This window comes from Takifugu flavidus, chromosome 11 (assembly GCF_003711565.1).
Source record: "Takifugu flavidus isolate HTHZ2018 chromosome 11, ASM371156v2, whole genome shotgun sequence".
Lineage (NCBI taxonomy): Eukaryota > Metazoa > Chordata > Actinopteri > Tetraodontiformes > Tetraodontidae > Takifugu > Takifugu flavidus.
The window spans coordinates 12718602-12729502 of NC_079530.1; the positions used below are offsets into that span (position 1 = coordinate 12718602).

The window sequence follows — 10901 nt, forward strand, 5'->3', positions numbered from 1 at the left end:
GTAGCTTTCAATAGCAACACTGCACCTGATTAAGAAAATCCAACAGGAATGACAACGCTAATCTGATGCCTGCCATATTCTACCCATCCTATTTTATGGTGGCAGCTCAGAAGATATCTTAATCTCGCTCAAGAGTTTCAAATGTCAAGAATCATTTCTCTCCGCTCCCTTTGGAACGCCGTTATTATAGTCGGGGAGATGGCAGTTGTATCAATTATGCATAAGGTGAGAATGTACGGAAGGTGTCGATGCAAATCACCCCACAGACGGCAGTGAAATAAATGAGAATGCTCATTTCAAAGTGGCCGGTTCAGGGAAACCAGCAGAGCGACCGCTCGTGTCTGTGGCTCTTTAGCTTAGCTTAGCATCAATGAGGAAAATATCGTCAGGGTGGGGAGGTGGGGAGCCTCAAAGCTAATACTGAGGGCTCAGAGTGAGTGAATGTTCAGATAAGAAACAAATTTTGTCTGGATATTTTTTACTTTAATCTCTCACTCCCGCCGTCATTTTGCAAATAGGGCGACACGTTCCAACGGCAGATATTAGTTACCATGGAAACATAATGCGGTCTGCCTGTATGCCGATGTATCCCCAAAGCGTTTGATGTAATCTATATCAAACAGACAATGTGCACAGGTGGAAGGTACCGTGCACACACGGGTATCCGTGCACACACCAGAGGAGCTGCATGCAAATAAGTTGGTTGTGGTCGGGGGGACGGAGGCTCCAGTGGGACATTACCTTTCTTGTATCACACTCCTCACACCCTGTGTCTCACACACACACAGAGACACACACACCACCAGCACCACCACCCCTCTGCTACTTCACTCTTGTATCAACAGCTCCACCAACAGGTGCAACAGCGCCACCCCCAGGTGTGTTTTCATGCCCTGGAACACACACCGCCACATATTCTCAAAGTCTCCGCGCTAAATTCCCAGTTAGCTGGACGCGGTCGCGCATGTGAACTGCGCAGGTGGTTGCTGGGGGGTGGTGGTGGTGGAGATGGGGGGGGGGGGGGTGTTTATTAGCGTTCAGCGCGCAGCATTGCTGAATCAACAGAGCGACGAGATGAAAGAGTGTTTAGGACTCTGCAGATTGGCACAGGGCTGCTCGCCTTTACGCATCAAAGCGCACAATGCCCAGGAAAGGCTCAGTTCTCGGGTCTTTAGATCTTCATATCGTTGCATCTTTTGTTCTGTGTCTGGCACATTCCTAAACACACCGCAGGCTCTGTGTCATCCACTGACAGCATTAAACACACAGCAGACAAGGTAAATCTCGCAAGCGTTAAATAATAAATGAGAATTTCAGGTGAGCTGCGGCGTTTGTTTAGTCACGGCTTCACGAGAGCTGCTGTCAACATGGACTTTTGGATTCCTGGAACCATCAGAACCCGTCAGGAACGTCCTCATCGACATCATTTTAGTCCCCTTTACATCATAAATTCATGTTCATTTATCCAAAGTGGTGTTGCATTAGCTTTGTTTATGAATTCCAATAGTGCATTTATTATACCATTAACATAATACCATCCAGCTTCCCATCTGTTTTATCCTCGAGGAATTAATTTGCATGGCATATCAGGCACGTTGCACCGTGTGAAAGCGCGGATTATCGCGCCACAATGGGAGATTTCATCCTCTGTAAACTAGGTGCTGTTTGGAATGAAGACGCACAGATATACGGCGTTTTATAGGACGCGCAAAGACAGCTGAGCACCCCCCCACTATAATATTATTATAATTATTAGAGGTGGGTGGGTGGGGTTGGGGTGCATTATTCCTTGGGTTAGTGCTCACAGCTTTCCAATATTCTCTCACTTTGTCAGTTTCCGTGCACGTGCTGATTAATGCAGCATAAATGAGCTTTGTGGAAGTCACCCCCCCTTCCCAACCACCACTATCTTACACTTTGCACCTTTAAGCAGGAGGCAGGATGTCTGTTGTCACCTAATTAGCCAACAGTCCTGTGATGCCACCAGGCAGAGATTAACCGAGGGTATTAGGCAATGTGTTGGCCCCAAATACTTTTAGGACCTATGGAATATTTTACTGTGATATAGGGAGGGGCCCATGGGACAGTGAAAGTTCTGAGCCCCTACTTTGAAGAGTTTTAATGAAATAAACCTTAATTAGTGTCGACATGCTGCTCTTGCTTCTGAGAAGAATAACAATGCCACGTGATTGCACTATAAAGAAATGAAGGGAAAAGCCACAGAAGCATATTTTACTAGGTTATTTTTGTTTTATTCATTTAAAATAAAAGAACGAAACATTTAATTAGTTCTAAGAATTACCATTTACTGCTCAAAATTGACAGAAACTCTTCAATCATGCTAGATCTTCAAGAAATTACTTATTTCAGTATCAAATCTTTACAATTGATTGTGTGGGGTACTGAAACCTGAATCGTTAACTCATTGAAGACTGGATTTAGAATCATCCTCCAAATCAAAAATGCATTTCCACAACCAAACAAGTCCCTGTCCTCCATTTGCCTGAGTAACACCCCTGCCATGGTGTTTGCTCTCTGTGGTTCTGGTGGTCTCGATTGGGGCATCATTCATCCCCTGGACAGTCTGGAGTGAATACAGGTCCCAGAGATGCTCAACTGGATTCAGGTCCATGGAAGGCACGAGCGAGTTTCTGGCATCCACGACTTCTTTATCACCACCTGCAAACCCCATTCCCTTTAGGTGCTGTCTTGCTAATTACCCACATCCCTCCGTTGCCAGCAAATTTGCGCAACAGCAGGTGAAATTCAGTCACGATAATTATCGCCTCCTAAGTGTGTGACTGAATTACACAGTGTTGAATGTGAATTCCTTTGTTTTTGAGCAGTCTATGAAATAATAATTGCCAAAAAAAGACAGTGTAACAGTTCAAGAGAATCCTCTGTATTTTCCATCACCATTCGTTTTCCGTTTGCAACATCTTATTAAAAGTGTGTGACAATGTTAGCAACATTGTTAAAAGGATATGGATACGTTCAATATTTAAGTTCTGTGTTACTCTTTGGGGAAAGCACTAAGGCTGGTAGGTAAAGTCTATATGTTGGGTTTTTTTTTTCATCTGCTGTATTAAACAATTGTTAACTATCGGTGTTTCCCTTGTTTTTGTTTTGTTTTGCTTTTGTCAGGTTGTAATTCGCTGTAATACCCCGTGTTACTGGTAGGGGGCGCTGCTCTAACGAGACGCCAGAGTTGTGCCGGAACACGACGTGGCAGCTGACGCCTCACTTCCTGTCGTCATGTACTGTTGACAGCGGTCTCAGAGCGGAGACCTCCGGATTTAAACCTCGCATAAAATTCCTCTCTGGGTCCGTCGAAAGACGAAAGTCGACCGGCTGTTCTCGCAAATGAGGAGCGGCCTGTAGAGCCGAGCAGCCGGAGAGGAGCGATGTTGCCCGGGCTGCTGTTGGTGTTCCTCGGAGGAGGGCTGCCGGGGGTCTGCAGCACCGTCTCAGTAAACAGAGGCGGTTATCCGTCCTTTTCAGACGAAGTACCTTTTAAAATAACTTGGCCGGGACCGGAGTTCACGCTGGTAGGTTCGCTTCTTGTAACCCGTTTTCGGTGTTTTGTTTATGTCAAGCTTAAAGACAGAACTCGGATCACCCCGCAACATTGTCACCCTGGTCACATGACCGATTACGTAGACACACGTACCTTTGCCATCGTATGTGGCATAAAGTCACAGACGTCTGTCTGTTGATTTCAGCCCGCTTCGGGAGCCTTTTACAGCGAAGATGACTTCCTCATAATGACAACAGCAGAGAAGGAGAAGTATAAATGTCTCCTGCCTTCACTAACTACAGGAGACGAGGTAAGCAGGAGGACATGAGAGGGGAACGTCCGGTTAGAACACCGTTAGAACCGGTGGCAAGAACAGATACGGGTCAGTTCAAATGCCTTGACGTCATTTGGTGATGCTCTGTTTTGTGTTAGGATGACGATAGACTCTATGCTGGGCCCAGTCCGGGCGAACTGCTGGAGCCACTGTTCAAAAGAACCAGCTGTTCCTACAGGGTGAGACTTTGTTTGTTTGCTTGTTGACTGTGTGGAGACTCAAATCTCAAATTTCTCGCGCTCCAGATCGAGTCCTACTGGACGTATGAAGTCTGCCACGGGAAACACGTACGACAGTATCACGAGGAGAAGGAAACCGGGCAGGTCCGTGTCGCCGCTTCAGAGTAACAGTGGTTTATGTGTGGGGAATAATTCTTTGCTTTCCCCCAGAAGATCAATCTTCAGGAGTACTTCCTGGGGAACACGGCTCAGAAAAGCCAGTCGACGGAAACGGGTATGAGAGTAGCTTTTAATTAGCGTGTTTGCACACATTTGTGTTTTTATCGTTGTTTAACGGACTGGACACATTTTTTCAGAAAAAGTGGAGGAAGAGGCCAAATCAACAGTGAAGACAGAAGTAAGTATTGTAATAAAACTGCGGTCCTGTTTGTCTAGTTCGCCATAACTTCCTGTTTTTGCTGGTAACTCAGGTCCCCACAAAGAATATAGAAGGTCAGCTGACTCCTTACTTCTCAGTGGAGCTGGGAAACGGGACCCCGTGCACGCTGATGCAGAACCGGGCTCGCACGACAGCCGTGCTGTACGTCTGCCACCCGGAGGCCAAGCACGAGATCCTGTCCGTGGCTGAGGTCACGACCTGTGAATATGAGGTGGTGGTGTTGACGCCGCTGCTCTGCTCGCACCCAAAATACAGGTGGATCCGCCGGGAACGGTTCCATTTCTGATTAAAATCGTGCTCCGTCTGTCCTCCGAAGCTGACGTGCGCTGCGTGTTGCAGGTTCAAGACCTCCCCGGTCCACTCCATCTTCTGCCAGGCTCTGGCGGGCTCCCCCCTCAGGCCTCAGCGTCTCACCCAGCTGGACAAGGAGCGAGAGGAACAGCTGAAACCGCCCTTCAGCTCCACGCCAGAGAACAGAGAGGTGATAAGCGCTCTTCGTCGTGCCCGGGAGGGGACGGAGGGCTCTGGCGACACCTCCGTCATGTTCTTTTTCCTCACAGGAGGAGGCGCAACCAGTGAAGGAGGAGGCCTCCACTCACAAACCCATCACTGTGGCGGGGCAGGCGCAAGTGGCTGTCGGTACCACTCACATCTCTCGACTGACAGACGACCAGCTGATCAAGGAGTTCCTCAGCGGCTCCTACTGTCTGCACGGGGTGAGTGGGCTCAGCTTTAGGGCTTCGATCTGTGAAGAATTTCCCTGACATCGTCTGGTGTTTCAGGGTGTAGGTTGGTGGAAATATGAATTCTGCTATGGGAAGTATGTCCACCAGTATCATGAGGTGAGGCCCCTTCCTTTCTCATCTACAAAGACACCAGATAGAACACTCGGGGTCAGAACTACGCCTGAAAACCACTGTTGTCTGCAGGAAAAAGAGCAGGGAAAGAACATCGTGGTGGTTGGGAGCTGGAACGCCAATGAACACGTCGAATGGGCCAAGAAGAATGTGGCCCGGTCCTACCAGCTCAGAGAGGACGGAGGGCAGAAAGTCAAGTAGGTCGTCCAGGTGTTTGTGCGTGCGAGTGTTTCGCATCAGAATTGATGTTTATCTTCTTTTCCTCTCGCGGTCAGGTTGGTCTCTCACTTTTACGGCCACGGGGACGTGTGTGACCTGACGGGGAAGCCGAGACAAGTTATTGTCAAGCTCAAGTGAGTCCGTCTGACAACGTCACACCGGCTCAGGTTCAGACTCAAAGCCCGCGTAAGACAAAGTGCACAAGGTGGACTGACTGGTCTGGTTTCTCTGTTAGATGTAAAGAGTCCGAGTCTCCACATGCTGTCACTGTCTACATGCTGGAACCTCAAACCTGTCAGTACATCCTGGGGGTGAGTTCACCAGAGGCAGAGTCCATCCCACGCTGTGGTGGAAATGAAAGAAAACATGTCCATCATTGCCTGTTTCTTCCCTCTGGACCAGGTTGAATCTCCCGTCATATGCAGGATTCTCGACACCGCGGACGAACACGGACTTCTGTCGATCTCCAGCTAACTTGAACAAGAGCAACGGCACATGAAGGATCCGGAGAGGAGAGGACGGAACAGACGGAGACGGGCTGCGGTTGGAGACGGGGGACATTTGGTATCACATACAGTTCTGATAGGAAGAGCAGAGACGCCCGTCACATCAGAACGAAGGCGGCGATGTGGTTGGACTTCGTGTGTGGAGGAGCACAGCCCTGGGCCGTGTTTTGATGTTCGTATATCACAGCCAAATCGGGCTTAAGGGACTCGGGCAATCGCTTGTTCTGCTCATATTTGTGTTGAACAAATTAATGATCGGGGGTTCTGGAATTATAGAGGGGAATCAGTGGTTCCTGAGCATGCCTGTGTATGGAGGGGCGTGCGCCAGATGCTCCACGGTGACGTTTGCAGATGGGAGAAGGGGCACCTGCACTAAGAATGTGTGGTTTAATAAAATGCAGAATGAGTGTAACTTATGCTTAGTGGGTGCTGTGGAAACCGAGTAACAGTAACAAAAAAAAAAAAATGACGAGGACGATCTGCAGGGGTTGTCTGTGGTCTGATGCTTTACACTGGGATCCTGGTCGCTGCTAAAACAAACAATGCTGCTGCTTTTACCCAGAATAAAACGCAGTCACGAATCGTCACTTCTGTCCCATTCACAGTTTATTTTAATATCGGCATATGCAGCTTTATCATCATTCAAAATGCAGATATTGTTTGCATACAGGTAGTCATAATCAAATACTATTTGAACAAATACATATTATAGTTGCGGCCTCCTGACGCAAAATAGATACCCCATCTTTTTAATTTAACATTTCTTTGTTGGAAAAGACAAAAAAATAGTTACTTTCAGGGATGTGTAATGTCATGAAATGGCCACCAGGGGGCGCTGACGCCGTGCATATTAGAGTTTAGACATTATTTATCCAAAAACAACCAGACTTGTGAAATACTTCAACACCTTTTCATATATTTAACAATGAGGTGTCGTCTCGGGCTGAAGCCAGCGTTTGGTGGGCAAGACAACAAAATCACTGGTGAAGTACTGGTGCTTCAAAATCAAATGTGCACTAACACAGCGAAACAGGTGAGAGGAAATGCCCATTCCAATCGTTCTAATATTGAGGAATCATCCGGTTATAGATCAACGAATGGCTTCAATCTTGATTCCAAAAGAGTTAAGATCCAGGACTGAAAGGAGCACATCAAATTTCAGGTAGGATTATACAGTATTTACAAAAATACTCTTAATTTTATACACACACACACACATATATACGATCAGCCAAATGAACCAGTGTGTGCAAAAATTACAAGATTTTGGAACTGCAGCTGTTTTGTTTCCATGTGAGTATCAGCCTGTTGATGAAGCCTGTTCAGAAGGCCAAAGGTCTATTTTGTTTTCACACATTTGTCCCAATAAAGGCAGAAATGGATCCCTTCCTTATTTCTTGCAGCAGTGTAAAAAGGGAACACATCCAAAACATTTACAGTGTTGAAAAGGGAGCGAGGTTCACACATTTCTTTTCCTGCAGAAGACGCAGGTACAAATGACGGGCGGCTGCAACAATAACACTCTTCTTCACTCCGGGACTCTTTGGACACCTTTGAGGACAACGCTTGTTTTGGAAACGATAAGACAAATGAGTTTTCAAACACGGGAAGCAGGACTGTTCCGATGCACCTTTGAGCGTAAACTACGGCAGCTGCGGCGATCCGCGGCCCCCCGGCTACACCGAGGGAACGGGGATCTGTTGCACTGAAGAGCTTTCGAAGTCTCTGAGCGTGTCCTGGTGGGTGTGGTAGTGCATCGCCACGTAGGACTTGGCGAAGGCGAACGTCTGAGAGCTGACCGGCTGCAGGCTGGAGGGGGAGCTGGGCCCCGCGGAGGGGCTGCTGTTGTATATGCTGTAGTAGGGCTCGATGCGGGTGTTGATGGGCGTCGAGGTGCTCGGGGGGCAAGGCTTACGCCCAGCCGTCGCCTTCGGACTCACGCCGCAGTCCCTGGAGTTGCTGGGCCCGCAGGCCTGGTCCACCAGCCTCCTCTGGGGCTTCGGCGACAGCACGTACGCCGAGTTGGTCTCGTGGTGGGAGGATTTGTGGCGATTGGCTTCCAGGCCGCCCTTCCCCATGGCGTGCAGGCGCGTTTTGTGCTTGCAGCAGAGGAAGCGCAGCGCCGCCCACCGGACGCAGCACAGCACGCGGCGGCGGAGGCCCGCGCTGTTGCGGGAGTACACGAACGGGTTGACGCCGGACTTGACAAAAATGAGCACAAAGCCGCACAGTTCGAACTGATAATGGGCAAAGCTGCTCTCTGGCGACAGCACGTCTTGTGCTAGCGAAACCCCCATCGGCAGGCAGCAGAGCAGCACCGAGAAGACGATGACGACGCAGGTGAAGACGGCCTTGGAGTCTTTGGCTGTGGCCAGGTTGACCGTGGACACCAGCTGGCAGCAGGTGGCTCCCTGAGCCGCTCCCGGAGCTACGGGCTGGCTGGCGTACGAAGGCGCCTGAGCGTTCTGCAGCTTGTTGTAGGCCTGGTTGCGGTACAGAGGTTGGCCTTGGACGGCGCACTGCATGTTCTCGAAGCCTGCCGCGATGAGAGGCGGCGGGGGTTGAGGGCAGGCGGCGTCCACGGCGATGATGGGGCACTTCCTCACTTGGACGTTCTTTCTGAGGGTGTGTGCGATCATCAGGTAAGACACGGACACCACGGCGACGCAAAAGGCAAAGTCTGCGAGGTAAACGTAGAGCACGACCCTGGCCTGGTCGCCTCTCAGGCCAAAGTGAGGCAAGCAGGGTCCGTCTCTGTGAGGGTACGCCCGCATGGTGAGCAGGGCAGCCATGGTGAAGCTGGAGGTCCACAGCAGGGCAGTGAGCGTGAGCGTGCACGGGAACGAGGCCGTCCGGTTGGGCTGCTGCCCCAAAACCATGCGCAGCCTGTGCAGAGCGATGACGGCCACCGTCTCCAGGGACATGATGATGAAGCCCGAGCTGGTCAGATGGAAGGCGAAGCAGAAGCTCTTGGACACGCCGCCCCCCCCGCCCGCGTCCAGGAACAGCACCAGCGCGAACATGGGAGCGGTGACGCAGCAGATGAAAAGGTCGCAGAAGGACAGGTTCAGGATCATGAAGTCGAAGTTGGTGCGGAACTTGCGGAACACCGGGTCGAAGAAGGAGAGGAACACCACCAGGTTGCCGTAGGAGCCCAGGCAGAAGATGAAGATGAGGAGGAGGGAGCAGAAGGTCAGCGTGGCGGCGTGGATGGCGGCCCAGCCGCCCGGCGCCTCGGTGCCATTGAAGAGCTGCTGCCTCGGCACATCCACCAGGTCGGACTGGGCAACGGTGGCGTTCATTGTAATCTTACTGATTTCCAACGGACGTGAGCGTCAGTGTTGCATCCTCACCACAGCACCGACCGTCTGTGCCACCGGGGGTCCGTCTGGAGCTGGAAGAGATGAGGCCCGTCAATAAATACCAATAATAAAAACAATGGCGGGCATTTTAAACACACCGCGTTCCAAACGATTATGCAAATGATTACGCACCAGAGTTTGAGAACATGCTATAGATTACAGAGAGGTGCCCTTATTTGATCGCAGCTTCACAATTCTTGCATCCATTGAACTTGTGAGTTTTTGGAGAGTTTCTGCTTGAATCTTTGCAGGACGTCAGAATAGACGCCCAGAGCTGCTGTTGGGGTGTGAACGGACTCCCACCCTCACGGATATTTAGCTTCAGGATGCTCCAAATCATGACTCCGCCGCCCTCCAGGGTTCAGGGGACTCATCAGGGAACCAGACGTTGCTGCTTTGTAATGGCATTTTAGCAGCTGCCCTCTTAAACCTTCCTCATTGTCCCTTCATCTGCAGCAACCCACGGGGGCTCTGAATCCACCTCAGATCCTTAAGTTTGGGTGAAATACCCAAGGTTTTCAAACCTTGTGCAAGGCATTCAACTCTTTCATGCTTATCAGCAGCAGAGGTCCTGTTTCATCCCCATATTGCTTGAAAAGGGGGTCTGCTTAAGAATGTGCAACATATTTGGGCTCAACTGGCAAACTAATTATTAAAGGTGTCTGAGCTTGATTCCAGTGATGCAAAGAGCCCTGAGACACACCACCATCCATCCATGTATTTAACGAGCCAACAAGAAAATTTATCTTTGACACTTAAATACAATTTGCATAATAATTTGAAACGCAGTGTATGTATAATACACACACACACACACACACACACACACATTAATAAACAAATAACCTTAATTTTGCCATTGGGTTACATATAAGGAGCAGTTTCCACTGAAATAAACCCATATTTGATAAAAAAAAATATGTGACGCTTGTAAATGTCTGCGTTTGGCCATTAATGCGCCCATAACACACACACACACACACACACACACGTGCATAAATGACCGATCATTTTCATCATGTATCAACATTTAAAGCTCATTATTTCCCCATCTCCGTCACGACCAGACACCATAACCGACCGTCTGTGGTTGATCTTTGTCCGAGCATCAGTCAGATGAGCCCATTTCCATCATCAAGCGCTGACGGTAATTGAACGCACCGCGGCAGCAGCAGAACAAACAAGAAAAAGGTCTTTCAGCATCCAAAGCCAACAGAATATTCGGCAACCTGAGCCGCCCGGATGTCCATTTCAATACTGGACGCGTGTTGGCAGGAGCCCTTTGTAGCATTTCTTCCTCCACATTTCCATCTTATTTCAGGAGCGACGGTCATCCGACGTGCACTGAAAAAATGAGTATGAGGTCACTGCCTACGTGTCTGCGCATGCGCACCAGCGCTTTCACGCAACCACACATTCTGCTGGTAGTTTGGAGAAGTCTGACGGTGTACTTCATCTTCAGGCTGCTTTATTTAGCTTACGCCGAGG

General features: G+C 49.5%; 2 protein-coding genes across 3 annotated transcripts; one reads left to right on the forward strand and one right to left on the reverse strand.

Annotated features, from left to right (window-relative positions):
* The first annotated feature begins 3235 nt into the window (after positions 1-3235).
* Positions 3236-6638, forward strand: erlec1 (endoplasmic reticulum lectin 1). Of its 2 annotated transcripts, none has more exons than XM_057047068.1 (14): positions 3236-3548; positions 3723-3827; positions 3950-4030; positions 4097-4174; positions 4241-4304; positions 4387-4427; positions 4501-4724; positions 4809-4950; positions 5030-5185; positions 5252-5311; positions 5399-5523; positions 5602-5679; positions 5781-5856; positions 5948-6638. In XM_057047068.1, the coding sequence occupies exons 1-14, from the start codon at positions 3405-3407 to the stop codon at positions 6017-6019; spliced, it is 1446 nt and encodes a 481-aa protein (XP_056903048.1). In that variant the 5' UTR covers positions 3236-3404; the 3' UTR covers positions 6020-6638. The 2 variants fall into 2 exon arrangements, with proteins under 2 accessions (XP_056903048.1, XP_056903049.1); XM_057047069.1 differs by having other exon boundaries at positions 4244-4304.
* On the reverse strand, positions 6636-10795 carry gpr75 (G protein-coupled receptor 75). Its single transcript, XM_057047067.1, has 2 exons — positions 10495-10795; positions 6636-9445 (listed from the first exon to the last, which is right to left on the reverse strand). Exon 2 carries the CDS (start codon positions 9351-9353, stop codon positions 7728-7730), a length of 1626 nt encoding a protein of 541 aa, XP_056903047.1. The 5' UTR covers positions 9354-9445; positions 10495-10795; the 3' UTR covers positions 6636-7727.
* Positions 10796-10901: the final 106 nt, after the last annotated feature.

What these genes read in the sequence shown, in the direction of transcription:
- erlec1 (XM_057047068.1), top strand. Translation starts at nt 3,405, where the DNA reads ATGTTGCCCGGGCTGCTGTTGGTGTTCCTCGGAGGAGGGCTGCCGGGG. An exon ending in CGGGACCGGAGTTCACGCTG is followed by an intron (nt 3,549 to 3,722) that starts GTAGGTTCGCTT and finishes TGTTGATTTCAG; the next exon opens with CCCGCTTCGGGAGCCTTTTA. An exon ending in ATGTCCACCAGTATCATGAG is followed by an intron (nt 5,312 to 5,398) that starts GTGAGGCCCCTT and finishes TGTTGTCTGCAG; the next exon opens with GAAAAAGAGCAGGGAAAGAA.
- gpr75 (XM_057047067.1), bottom strand. Translation starts at nt 9,353, where the DNA reads ATGAACGCCACCGTTGCCCAGTCCGACCTGGTGGATGTGCCGAGGCAG.